Source organism: Pholcus phalangioides, unplaced genomic scaffold, assembly GCF_987345545.1.
Source record: "Pholcus phalangioides strain wild (caught in Gottingen) unplaced genomic scaffold, Ppha-v1.0 ptg000008l_1, whole genome shotgun sequence".
Classification (NCBI taxonomy): Eukaryota; Metazoa; Arthropoda; class Arachnida; order Araneae; family Pholcidae; genus Pholcus; species Pholcus phalangioides.
Genome location: NW_028301601.1, coordinates 63,770,960 through 63,785,419, shown reverse-complemented (window position 1 = coordinate 63,785,419; position 14,460 = coordinate 63,770,960). Strand labels below are relative to the sequence as shown.

The 14,460-nt window shown below is 39.7% G+C and overlaps 1 protein-coding gene across 2 annotated transcripts in view; it reads left to right on the top strand.

The window, feature by feature from the left end:
- Nucleotides 1-14,460, top strand: part of LOC149084751 (mitogen-activated protein kinase-binding protein 1-like) — a 99,196-nt gene that overhangs the window by 39,990 nt on the left and 44,746 nt on the right. The window contains exons 1-4 of one of the 2 annotated variants that reach the window (XM_089235181.1): nt 6,786-6,883; nt 7,242-7,333; nt 9,000-9,120; nt 11,495-11,587. In XM_089235181.1, the coding sequence (XP_089091307.1) occupies nt 6,872-6,883; nt 7,242-7,333; nt 9,000-9,120; nt 11,495-11,587 (318 nt within the window). In that variant the 5' untranslated portion in view covers nt 6,786-6,871. Of the gene's footprint in view, nt 1-6,785; nt 6,884-7,241; nt 7,334-8,999; nt 9,121-11,494; nt 11,588-14,460 lie in introns of those variants that run through there. The other variant, XM_089235180.1, reaches the window with a different exon arrangement.

The window sequence follows — 14,460 nt, the reverse complement described above, 5'->3', positions numbered from 1 at the left end:
CGTGTGGTCGCGCATTATCCTGTTGAAATATGGCTGTGGGCAAGCCCTGAAGGTAAGGAAGGACAACCGGCTCCAACACCTCGGAGATGTAGCGCTGGCTTTTTAAAGTACCGGCAATGCGTACTAGAGGAGTGCGAGAGTGACATCCAATACCGCCCCATACCATAATACCCGGTGCAGGACCAGTGTGGCGGTGCATAACGCAGCTGTTCAGCATCCTCTCTCCGCGGTGTCTCCAGACTCGAATCCGACCATCGTGGTGTTGCAGACAGAAGCGTGACTCGTCAGTAAAGACAATTTCATTCCATTGTGCCGTCCACATCCTTCTTTCATCGCACCATTGGCGGCGGAGACGTCTGTGGTTCTGCGTCAAGGGTAGACGAAGCAATGGACGTCTTGCGGACAGACCACTCTGCTGTAAACGGCGTCGAATGGTACGCGCAGACACTGGATGATGCGGTACAGACTGAATGTACTGTGCTATGGTTCGTGATGTGGCTGAGCGATCCGTCACTGCCATACGCACAATACGCCTGTCATCACGTGAAGTGGTGCACTGAGGTGGATGCGATCGAACACGTCGGTCCGTCGTACCCTCCTGCATCCAACGATCACATATCCGCATTACAGTTGTTTGGTTTCGTCCAACACGACTACCGATTTCCCTGAAAGATAATCCACAATCTCGGTAGGCCACTAGCCTTCCTCTGTCGAACTCGGATACTTGATCAAAAGATGATCGCTGTTTTCTACGAGGCATAATTGATCGTTTTTTTTGAAAAAACCACAAGAAAAACACAATTGCCATACTTCAAATCGTCGAAATCTCCAAGCCTTAAATAGCGCTTTGAAGTGGCGCCATAGGCGCGCGTGATGTGCGTCTGCGCTGAAATTCTAATCATTTGCATATCTCACCTCCGCTAATGCATGTTGTAAATTTCATATTATTTGCATGCTTCCTTCAGGGTGTTGCATTTACGGTGGCCAGCAGTGTATATAAATCTTTGTTCCGGACACACATTGGTAAGATCGAAGACGTACCCCCCGGCAGACGATCAAAAATTTATCTTTTTAACGCGAAAAATATTTAAAATATTTTTAAAAAAATTTAAATTTCGAAAGAAAATACTTTTATATGTTAATATATTATAATCGATTTTTCCGTCAATTTCAATGCTATTTGAAGGCTAAAAACTCAAAATTCGTTTTTAACAAATTCATTGCGCCCCACCCTCTAACCCAGCGGTTCTCAACCTTTTTGATTCGCGGAGCCCTTTTTAGTAAAAAAAATTCAATGGCGGAGCCCCGTGGGAAATTTTTTTAATTACTCCTATAATAAGGAGGTTTAGACTTATATAGGAAACTTACTCCTATATAAGTCTAAACTGAGAGAGCACCCCTATAGGTCCCACAATTGATAACAATCCGCATATACAGTGGTTAGTCATAGAGAGAATATTTTATTTTGTTTGTGTTGGCGCGTGTGTCGTGCGAGTTCATTAGCAATTTTCTCGTAATTGAACCACAGAAAATCCCGAGAAAATACGTGAGTTGCCAGCGGATCACGTAACACTTAAATCGGCTTTATTCCGATCCAATGACTATCTCAGTCGATCACTTTGATTTTTTTTTTCTTTTAATTATGAGATTATCTCACGGCCAATCAATTCGACAATGAAAAAGAACCGTTCGTTTGACAAGGATCGGCCAATGAATAATGATTTTCTAAAAGTGATCGCCCTCTTTTCACCAAATAAAGGAGCCCCGACCGACACCTCCGCAAGAACTTGATGAATCCATAATAAGAATATAACAAGTAAACGAGGATAAGCTCTTCATTAACATCGCCATAATTACGAGCCGAAGCACGAGAAAGATTATCTCGTCTCGTCACGTTTCGAGCTCGTGTTTATTTCTGTTTTTTGGCCACGCGTCCCACCATTTTCTGTTGTTGAGGTCGTGCGCCGATGGAAACGAACGAAAAAGTTGGGAGGGGGGGGGGAGAGGAAGCCATGCAAAAACGTACACAATGGCCGCCTACTGCACAGAACGAGGAGCGGCAGCCATTGTTTTCTATGAGTTCATTGGCGGGACTCGTTCATTTGCATAGAAAGAGAATCGGCTTGAAATTATGATAATACGAACTGACGGCGAACCCTCATTTCGTCGAATTTACTGTTTCAGTAGAGGAAAAAATAATTAATAGAACTTTCTACAACTTCATTATCAATGTGCATCCTTAAACAAGGGTTTTCAATAAGGTGACCATGCGTCCCGTATAACCCGGGACAGCCCGTTTTTTTATTCTTTAAGGCCGGTATTACACTATAAAAGTTTGGTAAAAGTCCTTTTATAAAACTTGAAAAATGCAGCCGATAAAGTCACCAATTGCATTTTCTAGAATGTAACCAATAACCTTATTGGTTAGATTTCTCAAGTTTTATAAAAGGGATTTTATCAAACTTTTACAATGTAACACCGGTCTAATTCAATTTACTTTATTACTTTGATTTCTTACATGAATTCAAGATGAGAGGTAAAACTAGCCAAGAGCCCCATACTGATTGATAAAACAGTTGTTTTTCTGACTGTCCCGACTTTTTTTTTGCAAAACTTCCGTTTTTTAAAGGGATTTGAATTCGTTACTTCCAAACGTTGATACCGGTAATTACCGGTAACTCATTAACAATGAGTTTGATGAATTGACATAATTTTTAGTGATCTGTATACCTATATATATATTTGTATTTTCTTTGAGTATTACACGTTTTGTATAACTTAGTGCCTTACTAACACACCAGTTCGAATTCCAGAAATTGAATTTTATTTCTGTTTTTTCTGCTGGCACGAGGGAGGTCACCTATTAGCTGTCCATTAACTTTACCTTTACATCTTAGGGTAGTCGTTCTCACACTTTTGCCACCCATGGCTCCCTCGCCTAGTTCATTGTTCGCCTGCGGCTCCCCCATAATGGTTTAGTGCAAGGGCTCTCAAACTGTGCACCGCTAACCTTTGGTAGGAGCAGCGTACAGCTATTAGAGGTGTTTGTTAAAATTTTGTGTCATAATTGGCAATATCTCGGTAATTTGACGACTATTTAGCGATAATTAGCGATGTACCGTATTTGCGAACCAAATTTTCGTATTTTTCTCGACGAAATATGGTCATCCTAGTTTTCCCATAATCATTCACCAGAACAACCATTGGTTGATCAAATTTTGTAACAAGACGCCTTTTGGAAATACTCCAGTCTAATCACCGGTAGGGAAACTCACCTCCACCTACTTGCAGTTCGGTGCCGGGTGACCTCAGCCAACGGAGGCTGAGTGAAACTTAATAGCAAGAATGGCAAGTGGCCCTCATGAGTCATGTCTCTAAAATCAAAAAAGACCTCCGTACGAAGCTTAAGTACTTGAGAAGCTCATAAAAGTCGCTAAATACTCTGAGATCCAGTTGAGGAGCTGAACACTCTCAAAGGCGATAAGGTGTACCTGAACCAAGCAACTACAAGAGGCCAGGAGCATGCAAGGGAGCATAGGCGGCGATAGACTTGAAAATCTGGGGGGGGGGGAAACGATGATGATGTCAATCACATATACGCATACACATTACATCCGTCGACTCCACCTTTGACACTTGGGGAGGGGGGGCAACTGAAGTTCAAGTTCTTCCATGAATAAGTGACGGAGCTGGTGGAAATAAATGCAGGACATACTGACATTGACTTAGTCAAAGTAAATTACAATCATGAGACCATCCTAAGGATGGTAGAGGAGATCAAACACTCTGACAACAGGGCAGAGCACAAGAAGGCTGAGGCCACCAGGGTCGCTGAAGCGGACGTGCTCCAGTGTGCACTAAACGCATGCAGTAGGCTCCTGGCTGTCAAACACTGCGAGCCAGATATTTCAGGATCAACTCAAGAGAAAGAAACTCCGGCTTTCCATGCTGATGCGGTGACAACAAAAAGGATTGGCAGAGACTAGGCCAAAACAAGAAGAGAACGCTCACGAAACATCGTGACATATTCAGCTTCAAGACAACTGGCAAGATCGCAGAGGAGCTGAAGTCCTACAATCCAGCAGGAGAAGGCGTGAGGGTCTTGGACTTCTGGGAGACCAAGAAAGGAGTGGCACTCGCAGAGTGGAAACCAGAGGCGACGCTGAAAAGATCAAAGTGAACTTTAAACAGGACCCTGACTTACACTCAAGGATTAAAGTCAGACACCCAAAGAAGAATAACCCGCGGGTTATTCTTCAACGTAGCTAGAGAGATCCAGGAAACGAGATCCTCGAGTATCTCGGAAGTGGCCACGAGTGAGACGCCCACACTCAAGGTGTCCACAAAATACAAGTCAAGGAGACGGGACGCCAGAAACTGGGTGCTAGAGGCAGATCCCGGAACTTTCAAGATCCTCGTGGCAAAAGAGGAGCGGTGCATGTCGGCTGGCACCGTAGCACTGTGAAGGAATATGTCCGATCCCTGCAGTGCTTCCGGTGCTGGCAATATGGGCATCTGGCGAGGAATTTCAGCCACGGAAAGACCTGCAGGAAGTGCGGTCAAGATGGCCACAAAGAGAAGGACTGTAATAATGAGCCAAGCTGCAGCAACTTTCACGAAAAAAGGGGCAAGAAACTGCGGACGAAGCAGAGGCGCAACACATCGGAGTAAAGGATCCTCGAAAGAGAGGTCAAGAGACAGAGGGCAAGCGTCCGGCAGCATAGATGGAGATAGACTTGGAAGTCTGGGGGGGGCATGGTCATCATTGCTGGGGAGCACGATGATGGTGTCAATTATCTGACACCATCTGACTGATCTAATGTCATATATATACACATTAGATCAGTCGACTCCACCTTTGAAGTTAGGGGGGGGGATGCCCCACGCCCCTCCCCCCGTATCTTAGCTCATGTTGGACAGGATGACTGACTGTTGTACAAAGTTTTCTTTGCTTTTGTTAGGATCCACTAACCCCTGTATTTCATGTAACTAACGTTTAATGTCAATGTAACCTTGTAGTGTCGTGTTTTTATTTTTGTAATCTGTTAGATCTCACAACCGGAGGACGACTCTCTCGCAATCACTCGTGATGGGAACCCCCATCACGAGTGATTGCGAGAGAGTCGTCCTCCGGTTGTGAGATCTAACAGATTACATTAATTTTTCACAGATTAAGGGTCCCAAATATTCTGTGGCGTCGCCACCGACATGTGCGGAAAGAGAAAGTCATACCCCCAGACCAGTGATTGATGTACACGCTCGAAGCGCCATCGTGTGATTATTCGAGTTATCACTCATTGTCAGTTCGTTTTCTCGTCCTGTACATAATATGTCGTGTAAATAAAGTCCGTCCTTTCGTGCAAGATAAAATGCATGCTTGTCTTGAATTGAAACTACAACGACCCGACAAGCCCGATTTTAAGATTGGGCCTCAAGTTGAGGCCTCCTCTCGTGCTGGGCTGGATTGCCCTCGTGACGTCTAATCCCCAGAAATAGCCTTTTGTCCCTATGAAACGGTCGGAAAGTGACAGCTAACCTACATGTTATCTCTTAGGGGCCGTTCAAGTATTACGTCATCATCGATTGGGGGGGGAGGAGAAGGGAGTTTCCGATTTGCTGACTTTTGATGACAAGGGAGGAGGGGGCTTGGATAATGCTTACGTCATCAACCACCCTTTATGAAAATATGAAATATTTTTAATGGTATCTTCTTACTCGGTGCGCCAAAAACGGGAAAAACCTTTCGATAGTTTGCGGACACTTGAAGTAACGTCCCCCTATTGGTAAGTGCCCTACAGAGCCACTTTAGTGATCGCTATATGTTTCGCGTATCTAAGTGCTCTGAAACTGTGCCACACATCACGTAAATAATCTGAGAATGTGCCGTGGGTAACTTTAGTGATGGTAACTTTAGAACCGCACTGGGGGGCCACTTAAATGCTCTAAAACTATGTCACATGTCACTCAAGGGATCTCTAAATGTGTCACGGAGCGTTTAAGTGTTCTGGAACTGTGACCCAGGTCATTCAAGTGATATGAAAATATGCCACGAGCCACTTAAATGTTTTGTAATTGTACCACGGGACACTTAAGAGATCTGTAAATGTGCCGCTTAGTTCATTTCTACAAAATTAGGTTTGAAGAGGGCAGGCCGTATCAGATAACCCCCAGGGCCATATTTGGTCCGAGCGCAAGGGCCTTTATGCGAGTTGTTATTATATGGCTTGGAGCGTGGGTCGCAATGAATTTATTAAAGATAAATTTTGAGTTCATAGCCTTCAAATAGCATTGAAATTAAGAGAAATTTATTATAATAACATAAAGGTATTTTCTTCCGAAATTTTTATTTAAAATATTTTTTGCATTAAAAAAATAAATTTTTGATCGTGGGACCTGTCCCACGATCAAAAGCCGTAGCCCCCCATGTACGAGCCCCCCGTGTACATCGGATCCCACTAATAGGCGTTAGGATTCAGAGGGGCAGAGCTGATGACGAAATTTTGCTGACAAGGAAGGGGGGGTCAAAAATGACTAAAAATTTGCTTACGTAATACTTGATCGGCCCCTTACACATTCCTCTGCGTAGTTTCCAACGAATCGGTATATGCCGGAATTACTCTTCTGAGTGTATGTGTCGCCTCTATTATATTCATGCAGTCGTAAATATGGTCATGCTATTCAACCTCTTCCAGAGTGATAGAAGTAAAAATGAGCGGTGGCAGCATGGCGAGTCTTTGAAGTCACGACCGTTTGGATCACTCTGAATTTCATGGGGAAAGTGTTGACAAACGGTTTCTAATTTGAAATGACTTCATTAAGATTCGATGAAAGCTTAAACTTCGTTTAAAGATCGTAAAAATGAAACTTTCTCATGATTTATGAAGTGAATATATTTACCTACTTATTATATAAATACTCTAAAAACACGGTTAATGTCTAAATTTTGAAGCCGGAGACATTCCCCCCTCGCCCTCCTCTAGTTCCGCCCCTAGTTGTGAAATGCTATCAGTATGGAGGAATTGAGATTTCTACTTAAAAAAATATATTTGTTTATATCGATGTAAAACTGAAAAAATTATAATTAATCTATTATATCCAATGAAATGACATTTAATTAATGCATTTATTACAATGGTTTATGTTGCTGAAATGGCTTTTATTTTCATTTTTCCGTGATTGTCATTCAGTTTAAAAAGACGCATTTAAAACATCAACATAATATAAGATGCCTGTCATTTTAGGTGGAATTGCAGCAAGTATTGGGTCTAACTGTATGCAGTAATTCGAGCTTCGACAGTGATCCTCAGTCAAGCACAGTTGCCTACCCAGCTGGGTGAGTGTCTCTTTATCTTGAATAAGAACTGGTACCCATGGCCCCCACACCCTGTATCAGGGCCCCTAGGTTGGGATATTTTGCGGGCCCCTTGGTCAGACTTTTAACGGACCCCCTTCTGCAGTTAATTTATAGCGTGAAAAAGTAAAAAAATTATGATAACCGTCCCGGCCCCAGGGCTAGAGCCCTGTCAGTCCCCCCCCCCCATGTGGGGGCCATGCTGGTACCCTAGGTTATGTGTGAGTTTTATGCAGGTTCCTGAAAAAATGGTACTCTTCAGCAATAACCAGAGCTGGAGAAATCCCAGGACCCTCATGACAACTGAAAAATTGGTATTGGTGCCTAAAGTTTTCTTTGTGTAGTTATTAAATTGCAGGCCGAGAGTAGTATAAAATGTTTGGAATTAATAGCCGCATATGTATCAACTTAAAAGAGCTTCACTATGCCTTGAAAAAGTCAAAAGAAGTATTATTTTGGACCTTTTCCTTTGGGTGAGGTTGGGGCCACATCAAATGACTCTGGGAGGGGGCACAGGTCGAGCATATATATATATATATATATGCTCAACATATTACACCAAAGCATATATGCTTGTGTATGCTTTGGTGTAATATGTGTGTCCATAAGTATTTTTTTTTAAACAAGGCCTGCAGGAAAGAACAAACCAAAATGCGGAAATTCAGTACCCTGTTTATGGAAATGTTTCCAATAATCATTTCTCAAAACATTCTAATACAACGCCACAACACCCAACGAGGTGGCTCAGAAAAAGATGCCCATAAAAATATGGATGTCATATATTTAAAAAATACAGCAACCTAATTAAAAATGCAATTAAAAACAATATATATATACATTATAAAATATTATACAATGCCCATAAAGAATACTTATGGTTGTCTTATTCTAAGTATGGATAGCTTCTCGATTTACCCCAACATGTTTTTCATATTTCTTTTTAAACGTGTCAATTGTGTTACAATTTACTACCTCCGAGGGTAAGCTATTCCATTTATTAACAACCCTATTAGAGAAAAATTCCCTGCGGCACCATAACCTTGCATTGTCCCTCACCAATCGATACTGGTGTCCCCTTGTAAAAGCAGTCGATTGGCGGTGTACTAATAATTCAAGGTCCATCCTATCCATCCGATTGAAAATTTTTAACACTTTGATCATATCTTCCACACACCTGCATTCATCCAATATAAACATATTCAAAAATAGTCTCTCTTCATAACTCAAGTCCCGTGTGTCAATAAAGACACGCGTAGCTCTTCTCTGCACCCCTTCAACCAAGTCTATGTTCCTCTGTAGGTATGGTCTCCAAAACCTTAATATAGCATTTTCTACATTTTTCCTCAAAATTTTTCAAGCAGTATCATTGATTGTTCTGCGACATATGTCCCAGATTTCAGCATATTCTGCTTCGGGGCTCTATAGCAGTAATTTTTAAAATAGGTGATATTACCGCCTTTGGGAAGGGACGGGGGTAAGGTATTACAGGGGATTCTGTGTGGGCTTGTCTCAACAGAAAGGGAAACAATGAGACAAATAAGTTCATGAGACTCTGCTCTAGAGAGTAAATTTAAATTTCGGTTTTTTGTTGTCGTTTATATCTATAGCCTCTGATTATATCTTTTTTTTTTTAACTTTTATATTTCAGTTGTGTTGTAGTGTTGTACAACGTTAGAAAGAACAAACAAAAGTTCATAATCAACAATGCCAAAAAAACTATATCCGCTCTGTCGTTTTCCTGGGATGGAAAATATTTGGCCACAGGAGAGGTATCTATTCCATTTAAAAAATATATATATACATTCGTGTTTTAGTTAGTTTATGAAATTATTGTATCTGTAATAACGTTAAATGACAGACTATTGCAAATGTGTAAATGTGACTTACAGTAATTGGCTCACACACATTAAGCAGGGCTTGACGAAACATTGGCATTGTATTTTAATTTTTTTTTTCATATATATAGCATTTCTAAATTGGAATTTCAGAAGCACAAAAATTTTGGAATTTATGCCAGCATGTAACATGGAAGAAGGCCACTAAATCCCGTAAAAGTATTAGTGGGTAATTGTTTTGCAGGAAAAAAAAACGTTTAGCTATTAAAAAATTTCGGCTGAAATTTTTCTTTGGTTTAATGTCTTGTCTTGTCATTATGGGTATTACTCTATTTATAAAACCTTATAAATTGTGGAAGCTCTAGGTGGAGCAGTCTCAAACCCTTGGCAAAGTTATATTCAGAGACTTACTTATTCCAGATAGCTTAGCTAGAAGTATCAGCTCACATATGTACGTGTTTGTTCTTGAAATCATAACTACATACAATATTTCATCATGAACTGCACCTGTCTCTTTTATGGACAATGATTTCCCCTGGTTCATGTCGTGTTAAAATTTTCCCTGTTTGTATGGCTGCACAGCTTCTTAAGAGCATCATGAGGGGGGGGGGCACTTTTTTTCTTGAGCAAAGTGGCATTTCATGTGATTTCCCACCTGACTAAAAATGCTGCTTGCCAATTTAAATGATTTCTCAAAAATCTTAGCCAAATCTCATTATCACGAGGCCCAGGGTCTCATGCATCAAGACTGAATTGTGTGCAGGAAGCTCTGGATTTGGAAAGTAGTCACACTGTTTCTCTCCGTATTTCACTTAAAAGCTTCATTTCTTCACATGTAAATTTTTTTCTTTTGTAGCCCTCTTTTTAACCAAATGTCATAGCTCACTTACCGCTTGACACTTGATTTTCACTTGGGGTCCCTTAGAATGTCCCAAGGCCTATAGGGGACCATATGGTCCCTGGTTACCAACCACTGCTCAATAATTAACTTTAAGGGTTTTTCGGATCATCTTGACAATTTTGAGCATTTTTTGTAACTGTAGGTTTCAGTAGTTGAGGGAGCTACATTGTGCCCGAGTGGTGCAGTGGTAAAAGGCTCATCTACCATCACGAATGCTACCATCGGGTCCGATCTTGTGGTAGAACATAGATAATAGAAAAAGTTTTTTTCCTATCGAACCTGAGATGACAACTGATCGATGGCACCTTCATTTTCAACCCAACTTTAGCTGTAGTAAATTGCTGTATTGCAATATGACTGAAGTTGATGTGCGGTAAAGTAATAGTAGTACTTGCTGCTACATGGGCGGAGATAGATTTGAATGGCTGGGAGAGGGGAAACATGATGTCAATTCATATACGAGGAACTTATTTTCAATAGCAGGTATTTCTATTTTTTTTTAAATTCATTTTGCAACGGTTTCTGAATTTTTCAGATGAGCTCTGTCAGATTATAAAACAGGCTTTATTCATATGGAAATATTTTTAGTGAAAATCAAAATGTGTATATATATATATATATATATGTATATTTTAAATATAATGTGATCCACACGTATTCCCAAGGGATCAGCATGATCCGTTCATCCAGGGAATTTGTTAGTGTTAGTAAACGTCCATGCCCGAACCGGGATTCGAACCCAGACCTGCACAGTGAGAAGCTAGTTCCCTAACCACTCGACTGTGAGGCGGCAATAGTATAGTTAGTTATTTCTACCAAAAGGGAACATATCTGCCTCGTTCATTCACTTTGGTATTTTTTGTTAGAAACTCTTGATAACGGTCATCCATGGGAACTGAAATTTTGGCCACTAACAAAGAGTGGCCATTGATGCATAGTAAAATACATTGAGTCCTGTTCACGTAATTCAGGAGAGTGGCCATTGGTGGAGGTGTCCGGTCACTTAAACTGAGAGGAACACCTTATTTATGTAAGTGCTGAGCCTTTGATGGGGGGGGGGGGGGGAATTGCTCCAAGTTTTTTTACCAATGTCACACACATGCTTTGAGATGCTTTTCACAGCAGCCGGTAACTTGCTGATTGCCAGTTAGCACGTGGATGCCAGACTCACTGATACAAATTTAACTTGTCAAAACAAGCTCTAAACCTTTCGTTTTGGAATACAGGATAGGGGAAAAACAGGAATAAGCACAGCTTTGTAATTTTTCACACATTAAAAAGTAGATAAGTAATACAAGTAATTCATATTGTTTCATGCTTTGCCACCAAAAACAAGATTTAACATATTCTCATTTGATTTTTGTTTACTTTACTGTATTGCAAGTTTCTAAAATGTATTTCCAACAGTGTGGTACCACATCATATGTTCGTGTTTGGGACACACAGAAGCTCACTCTCGTTGCAGAATTGTCTGGTCACAAACATGGAATCAACTGTGTGGTGAGTATATACATTTACTGAGAAATTGTTTTTTATATAACTAATGAATAAATTTGGTGTGTACCCGTTCAATTATTTCTTCTAACATGCATTACAATCACTGCATTCTGTTTAATCTTTATCCACAGGCAAAGACAGGCCAAAGGAAATTAACAGAGTGGCATCTCTCTCTGAAATCAGTCTTACAGGTTATTAATTTGAGACCGTTGTGCCTGTCTTGCTTAGCTAGTTAGTATTAGCAGTATTTGCAACGTATGGTTTGCTATTTTTCCAGTATACCCAAAAGGAAGGTGCATCAAACTATAGTATGTTAATAAATAGTATGTTAAATAGTATAATAGTATAGTAGTATAATATAATAGTATAAATAGTATAATAAATAGTATGTTAATCAAACTATAGTATAACAATGATTATAGTATGTAAATAAACTATGCCATAGCTGTGAAGTCTCCTGGATTGTCAGAGGCTCCTGAATTTCTGCTTCATCTCCTGAACTCCAAAAAAGTTCTTATATCTCCCAAATTTCACCCATGGTTTTTTTTAAAATCCATACTTTTGGGGGGGGGGGGGGAATAGTTCCCAAAGAAATTTACCTGGGAAAAAAAGAATGTTTCGTTTTAAGTTTTAATCCCAGAAAAATGACATCACAAGTGCAATGTAAGTTGTCGCCATTACATCAAATCACAAAAATATATCATTTTCAGTAAGAGGGGAGACGAAATTTGCCAAACAGCCAGCTTAAATTTGGCTTTTTGACATCTGAAATTGACAAGATAACTTGTACCTGTGCCTTGACTGTATGCAAAGCCGCAACCAGATGGTTTGTTAGCCGGGGCAAGCACTCATTTCGGTGCTCTTTTGTAATGTAGAAGGAGCAATTAAACAATGAATTGCCCCCCCCCCTCCCCCACCCTCTAGTCCAGTGTCTGGAACACTTGGCCTGCCTGTTCCTTCCTAGTTGCAGCCCTGACCATATGTTGTTCCGTTGAGACTGTATATCTCGTTTCAGGACCGATGGTGATTTTTATGGTTGGTGAGGTTTGTTTTTTTTTTTTTTTTTTTTTTTTTTGAGCCTAGTAATGAGAGGTAATTTAACCTACTGGTTGGTGATGATTTGCGACTTGGTGCTAATTGGCGATGGCTTGCACTATGTCACATTTTTGCAAAGGGGAAAATCTGTACAATTTTATTTTTACTTATGGAAAATCCCCTAAATTGTTTTTAAAAATCCCTATTATATATTTTTTGGAAAAAAAATTAAAACCGCATGTATCTGATTCTCCAAAGTTGGCAGCCATGTTATACGGTGTTGTGAGCATCTAGAAAGACTAGCGAGTTATCAAAGTTACAAACATTACTTGACTGGAAATGTGCAAGAAAATGCTTGTTATACACTTGAAAGCTTTAACACTAGAATGGCCAAAGTAGTTATTTTGACATTTTTTGATTTTGAAAAAGCTCGACGGTATAAAACACACACTCAATTTTTGGTGACTTTTCACTATTTCTACACTTCTCTTGGTATACAAAAATTTGAAGATATTAAAGGTTTTGTTTGGGGGGGGGGGGGGAGATATAGATGTTTATACCTAGAATAGTGAAGAGTAGTCATTTTGACTGCTGTATGTAAATTGTATGTTTTCTTGTTGGGGCAGCAGATATATGTTTCTTTTATATGTATTCCCTATCATTCACTGAGATGGCACGCACAACACGCCACATGTTCACTAGTAACATATAGATAAAAAATAAAATATTTGTATATAACATTGTGTTACTCTCTGCTTTCCGCTAGCTAAAAACCTATTTACTAGGACAGCAGAAATTCATGTATTCACAATTAAGACACCATTTCTTATTTAGCTGTATATAATGTGGGTTATCAAAGTTGAGGAAATCTCTTTTCTTCCTCCCCGATCATTCACTTGACAAGGTTAGTTTTGTTTCAGTCAGACTTCATGTCACCATCTGCTTTGAAAGCTTCCTAGGAAACAGAGGTTCATTCACAGTGTGTAAAAATGGTTCCTAGAAGATTTGTTTGACCAATATTATTTTATCAAAGCTAAATGGTATTTTGGACAATGACTGAGGCAACTTGCGATGATTTTCCACTGCATCCAACTGAAAGAGAAATTAGCGATTTCTAAAGAAGTGTATATATGTATATCTTATATATATATACACTTATACCAGTACCCCAGCATAAAAACAATATACAATCAAATCAAACGTCTTGGTTTCAAATTAAGGTAGGCAGATCTACAGCCTCTCAGTAAACAAAAAATATATATCATACAGGCAGGTTTCAAGCTCCTGAGTCAGTCACTGCCAATGTTACTGTAGGGCATGACCGACCCGGGTACTTGTTGCATCAATACATTCAATTTGTCACCATATACTAATTCTCTTAATATCAAGGTACAATCAATTCATAAGAAATACTATTTAAGTTTGTTATGGTATCTCCTACATAATGAACAAATTTTTCAAGGGCATTAATTCTTTTAATGTCTGAGGGATCAAAACAATGCACTCAATCAAACAACACATTAAATGTTTCTTTCCCCCCCCCCTCTTTACAATATAATAGGGCTCCATAATAGGTACCCATAAATACATTTTTTTGTTTTCCCTGGTTTTTTTTTTTTTACAAATACTCTCACTGATGGCTAAAAACACAAAAGAATTAAAAATATACAATTGAACAGAAACTCTGTTTCAAGTAATATCAAATAACTAAACATTTGGGAAAAACAAGTTTAAGGAAATGTTTTCACCGTTATTCACTGTATTTTAGTGCACCTACATTCTTACAAAAAAGCCTATATCGTGCTTAGAATTATATTAAATGTGCACACTATTATAGAATG